The 5,565-nt window shown below is 39.4% G+C and overlaps 1 protein-coding gene across 1 annotated transcript in view; it reads left to right on the top strand.

The window, feature by feature from the left end:
* The window catches only part of LOC104944291 (D(2)-like dopamine receptor), a 33,018-nt gene extending 28,055 nt beyond the window's left edge, over positions 1 to 4,963 (top strand). Inside the window, exons 4-7 of the mRNA XM_010769808.1 lie at positions 500 to 708; positions 2,075 to 2,161; positions 2,457 to 2,844; positions 3,306 to 4,963. Of these exons, the coding sequence (XP_010768110.1) occupies positions 500 to 708; positions 2,075 to 2,161; positions 2,457 to 2,844; positions 3,306 to 3,502 (881 nt within the window). The 3' untranslated portion in view covers positions 3,503 to 4,963. The remainder of the gene's footprint in view (positions 1 to 499; positions 709 to 2,074; positions 2,162 to 2,456; positions 2,845 to 3,305) is intronic.
* The last annotated feature ends 602 nt before the right edge of the window (positions 4,964 to 5,565 follow it).

The following is a 5,565-nucleotide window of genomic DNA, read 5'->3' as shown; positions in this document are numbered from 1 at the left end:
GTGTGTGTGTGTGTGTGTGTGTGTGTGTGTGTGTGTGTGTGTGTGTGTGTGTGTGTGTGTGTGTGTGTGAAAATCTAAAATTAACTAGCAATCAGTGCAGGGAATCTAGCCTTGAGTTGATATGATCTCTACATTCTCCACCTGAGTAGAGCCCAGTGGCAGTTTCCTGGATCAGCTACACTACAATGGTCTAAGTGAACATGAGAGGGGAGGGGAGAAAAAATGTTTGAATGACCTCTATGTGATGGTGGTATTATAAATGGTTACATTTTTGGATGAGCTTCCCATAGATCAAAATCAAAGAGCAATCCATCATCTATCTTTTCTTTGTTCTTTGCAAGAAAAACTAAATTCATAAAACGTTTCCACATTGTATTTCAGAAAGTTTTTCAAGAGACACATTGACAATGACACGACAAAACTGTAATAAAAAAATTTCTTTGGATGGGGCATAAGATGCAGTCATAGGTCTTTATTCACCCTGTGTTTATCTCCACAGCTACCCGTGATGAGTCTCAATGTGTGATCGCCAACCCGGCCTTCGTGGTATACTCTTCCATCGTGTCCTTCTATGTTCCCTTCATCATCACTCTGCTGGTTTATGTGCAAATTTATGTGGTGCTGAGGAAGCGCAGAAAACGTGTAAACACCAAACCGAAGCAGCGTATCTGTCAGGCGGCCGACCCTGATATGCCTACTTTGCTGAAGGTGAGCTTGCAATATGGCTGCTATTTACTACTAAATATTTTACTGCTTTGATGTGGACCTGTGAGTGATTTACGCTTGTATTACCCCAGAGATCTGTATCGTTCTGTTTCCAGATGTTGTAGAATGATGTCTTTTTCAACCGTGTAAATACAGCGTGCCCTTTAAGGTTCATTTGTGTATTTATGAAACAACAATCAATAATTCTCTCAACCCAATGATACTTGATGGTTTTATGTATAGGCATTGCATTACATAATAACATAATGTAAAGGGGAAACCCAGACAAGGAGCGAATTGATTTTTTGGGAAAGAACAGTGGACAACATTCAATGCAAGATATTGAAAGGTCAAGCCTCAGTTACACCTAAGGCATTTCAAGTGTCCACCACCCTACTCTAATAGTGTTTTCATCTGGGAGACCAATTTTAATCTTAATGTCACATTAACTGGCAGGTTTTCAGTGTTGAAAGCTGTCTCCTTTCTTTAATTGTGATGGCCCTAAAGTGACCTTTTGCTTTACGTTCTATTGATTCTACTGACCTAAACACTCAATGGGCTCTGCACAGGAAGCCAAGTAATGGTTTTGATCAGAACACTACATTATTCATGTTCATGCATGGCTTCACCATGCGGTTTCTGCATCTTTACAGGAATTGAAAGACTGCAAATTAATTCAATGACCGGTGAAGTCTTGTATGGCAGTATAGATTATGTACATAATCTTTAAAGGTGGGGTAGGTAAGTTTGAGAAACCGGCTCGAGATACACTTTTTGTTATATTCCATGGAATGCTCTTAACATCCCGATAGCAATGAATATCTTAAGTGCTTTGACAAAAAATCCATAAAAAAATCCATCTGTGGAAGCCGTAGTACTGTAAAAAGCACGACCAATCATTTTAGCCGGCCCGTCTAAAATCACTGGATGGCCTACCTGCCTGTCAGCCTTCCATCTGTGCAGGTATTAAATTTGACCCCAGGATTTCTGCATATACCCTGGTGTGTGTTGGAGGAGGGGCTCTGTAAGGAAGTGGCAGATTTCTCCCGGCTGTGTATTTTCAAATTCTAGCGCACTCGAGCTGGTTTCTCCAAAATTACCTACCCCACCTTTAAGGAGCAAAATAATGTAATAAAGGTTCACTTGTACTTTAACATATATCAGATCTCAGATATTTACATGAAAAACTGTATGTCCTAAACTGTCAGAAAAAAAAGGACTCCTACTAAACAGCCTTTCTGCATCATAGCTCAATGAAGCCTAATTTTACCTCGTAGGCTGTGGGACCTGTGCTTAGACATCCCTTTTGTCAGTTGTTCTTTGATGTTGTACCCTGTGCGTGCCTGACACAGCTGTTTTTTTATTTCAGGATAAGTGCACTCATCCAGAGGATGTGAGGTTGTGCACCATGATTGTTAAATCTAATGGAAGTTTTCCTGTCAACAAGAAGAAAGTGGTGTGTGCAATTTTTTGTTATTTTGGTTGCTGCTATTTCTCAAAAAGTTTAATTGTAGGAACCATGTTTGTTTTTCCTGTAAAAGATTTATCAAGGTGTCCCCTTGAAGTTCTACTCCATTTCTCAAGAGAAAATACAGCTTAAAACACAACCTTTTCTGCTTCTGTGAACACAGCAAATGGAAATTCAACATTTAAAGCGTGATTATTTGTTATCCGTTAAATGCCAAACATGCCTTAATACAAAACATGACCATCTGAATCCATGTTTTTGTGCTCATCCTGACCTTGCTCAGATATTCATCAAAGAAGTAGTCCATGAGGGGGAGGAGCTGGAGCTGGATGAGCTGAACAACAGTGGCAGCAGCCAGAAACAGAAGCAGCCGCCACAGTGTGCTCTGGGAGACACTCCGGCCACCAGCCACCAGCTACTGATGCCCAACAAGGCCAACGCTAGCCCCACCTCCTCACCCCCCACACCCCCTGAGCAGGGCCAGAAAGCAGAGAAAAATGGAGATCCTACCAAGGAGGTCCTCCGGGATCCAGCACCCCTTGTGGCTAAAGCCTTCCAGACGCAAGCATTACCTAATGGCAAGACTCAGACCTCTGTGAAGACCATGAGCAAGAGGAAGATCTCCCAGCAGAAGGAGAAGAAGGCCACTCAGATGTTAGCCATCGTCCTTGGTAAGATATGTTACTACTGATTTAAGTAATATTTAACATAAATAATTTAAAATGATTGACATTAAAGTTTATGAAATGCTGTTTAATGTGAATATACTCTCCAAAGTGGAGCTGTTGGTAATGAAGCGTTTCCACAACCAAATAACTACGTTTTGGTTATCTATTGCAAAACAACATGCAGTGATTACAACATCAAACCAGCAGGGGACTCTGTTAAAAATGAAATATTTGTATCTCTTCTAACTTATTCTTATTGTGCAATTTAAAAAGAAAACTGTTTCTCTTTTGCACAAGCCACGTCATTTTCTTTGGCTTAAAGATAAGACAAGCTGATGCAATGACAGGAAATTATTCAAATTCTTAAAGTCAACCATATTTGAGTGTCGAAAAAAAAGCTTGCTTCCTTTTCATTTTTGTGACTCTTTTTCTAATATTCCCATTTTTTTCTCGTATCTCCACAGGTGTATTCATCATATGCTGGTTGCCATTTTTCATCACGCATATCTTGAACACCCACTGCACAAAATGCAAGGTCCCCGCTGAAATGTATAATGCTTTCACTTGGCTGGGCTATGTGAATAGTGCTATTAATCCCATCATATACACCACCTTTAATGTTGAGTTCAGAAAGGCATTTATTAAGATCTTGCACTGCTAAACTGCAGCATCACTTTCTGATCAGACTGAAGGAAGAGCGATACATAAAAGCATCTCTTCTGGCAAATACCTCATCCTGTCAAGGGAAACGCATCATAGGGGGGAACGGCAATCTGCTTTTTAAAGCGTATGGAGCTGAGTGACTGAAAAACTGATAGTGTCTTATTAAAAGGCACGTTGGCTCTTTATGTGCATTGTTTGTGGGGTCCCATTCTCCAAATCACTGAATGTAAAACAAGAAATGTCTGTAACAAGGAGCTGTTTCATTGAGAAAAGAAAATGTAACATTGTTCTCTAAATCATTGTATTTGTCACGTGGGTAGCCATCTGTGTATACCACACACATACAAGTTGCAAACTGCTATTTATTGTATATGTACTTTACTTTTGAATGATGGAAATCTTCTGCAATTCTTAGTCAGTGTTCATTGCAGTGTTAAAACTGATACAAAAGCTCTTAACCGTTAAGCGTATCACTGGTTGGAAAGTGTGTCCAAGACAAGATACATTTTACCTACTGTATAATGTGGCTATGCCAATATCCACATATTTGCAATTTTATAAATTGAAAAATTTATATTATTATTATTATTATTAAAAATATCATTATTATTATTGTTATTATTATTATTTATATTTGCTGTACATAGTTTTTCTTAAAACATTAACTGTGATTATATGCCTGCTATGGAAATGTGATGCATGCTAAGTGGCTCCTTAATTGATTATTCATGAAATGTATGTTTAACAAAAGATGTCCAATAAATGAAGTTATGAGACACTGTAAAGTGCCACATGAATATCAGTGTTTGCCGTGTATAAAAAGATACACCCATAAATGATTTGACAGCAGCTTCTGTGTTGTTCCCGGGACTATTTTGCCATTTGAGAAATGTTGTTTTCTGGAAGTTACTCTGGGCACTGCTGCAGTGGAGTTGTTCCATGGCAAACTAATGACCTGTATGTGGACTTTGCAGCTTCCAGGTATACTCATGTGGATTTGTGCTACCCTGAAGCAGCTCCCCGGGCTTTTGCTGAGTAAGAATGAGGCAAACTTGGCAAAACTGAAATAACAGATACAGCATTACAGCTGTGTCTTACAAAGCCTGCGTTTCATTTCAGTTCAACAATAAAGACATTATCAATTAAGATATGTTAGTGTTTTGACGGATATTAGCCAGAGATTACTGTACAGGGAATTCACAGAAATAATGTTTGTTGTCGAGTGCTTTATTTCAATCAAGAAAATAAACTCTGAAAAAGGTGATTTTTGTTTTTTTTATATTTGTGGAAATCAGTGGCTAAAACATGCAAAATGTTCTTGTCCCTCGACCAACCATTCTATAAGGAACAAAATGTCTAGCCTGAACAGGATCTAGGAGGGTACAGAGGTATCAGAATCAATCAGATTTGTGGCATTCAATAAATGTCTTCAGTCCATCCCATGGAAAGGGTTGTGGCTTATTTTTTCGCATGCTTTTTTCAACTCCATGACTTGATTCCTTAATTGTGTTTCTCTTTTGGTAAATACCCCATATACACAACATACATATTAGGGACTTTTTACAGACACTGTACCTCAAGAACAACCCATTTCGGCTCAAAACGTTGTACTTTTCGTGAATGGTAAAATGATTTTAGAGGAAACGTTTGACCATGACAGCGATTGTGGGAAAAGGTAATTTTGTTGTGATTGAGAAAACGAATCCAAACTAATAAACATTTGCAAATATAGGCCTACTAACACTCCATGTGGCCTGACAACACACTCTCACTCCTTAATCGTCCAGGAGCGACGTTTGGTCAGGGTCCCGTGGCGTACAGTTGTGACGCTCCTAGGCTCCTTCAGCTTCATAAAGGGACGCAAATAGCTTTCAACTGATTGCAATGTATTCCCATCTGCGGTGGGATTTGACGCTCATGGAAGCACGGCATTCGTTTGTGTCGGCTGCCCTTAAAGGCAATGTGAGCGTCCATTCCCATTGGATAACGGAGAATTGTACACCCGGAAGTAAGTATTCCCCTTACTGTCGATTGATTTTACAGTGATATCTGCACTACTCA

This window comes from Notothenia coriiceps, unplaced genomic scaffold (genome assembly GCF_000735185.1).
Source record: "Notothenia coriiceps isolate Sejong01 unplaced genomic scaffold, NC01 NC01_scaffold00007822, whole genome shotgun sequence".
Lineage (NCBI taxonomy): Eukaryota > Metazoa > Chordata > Actinopteri > Perciformes > Nototheniidae > Notothenia > Notothenia coriiceps.
This window is presented reverse-complemented; position numbering and strand designations above follow the sequence as displayed.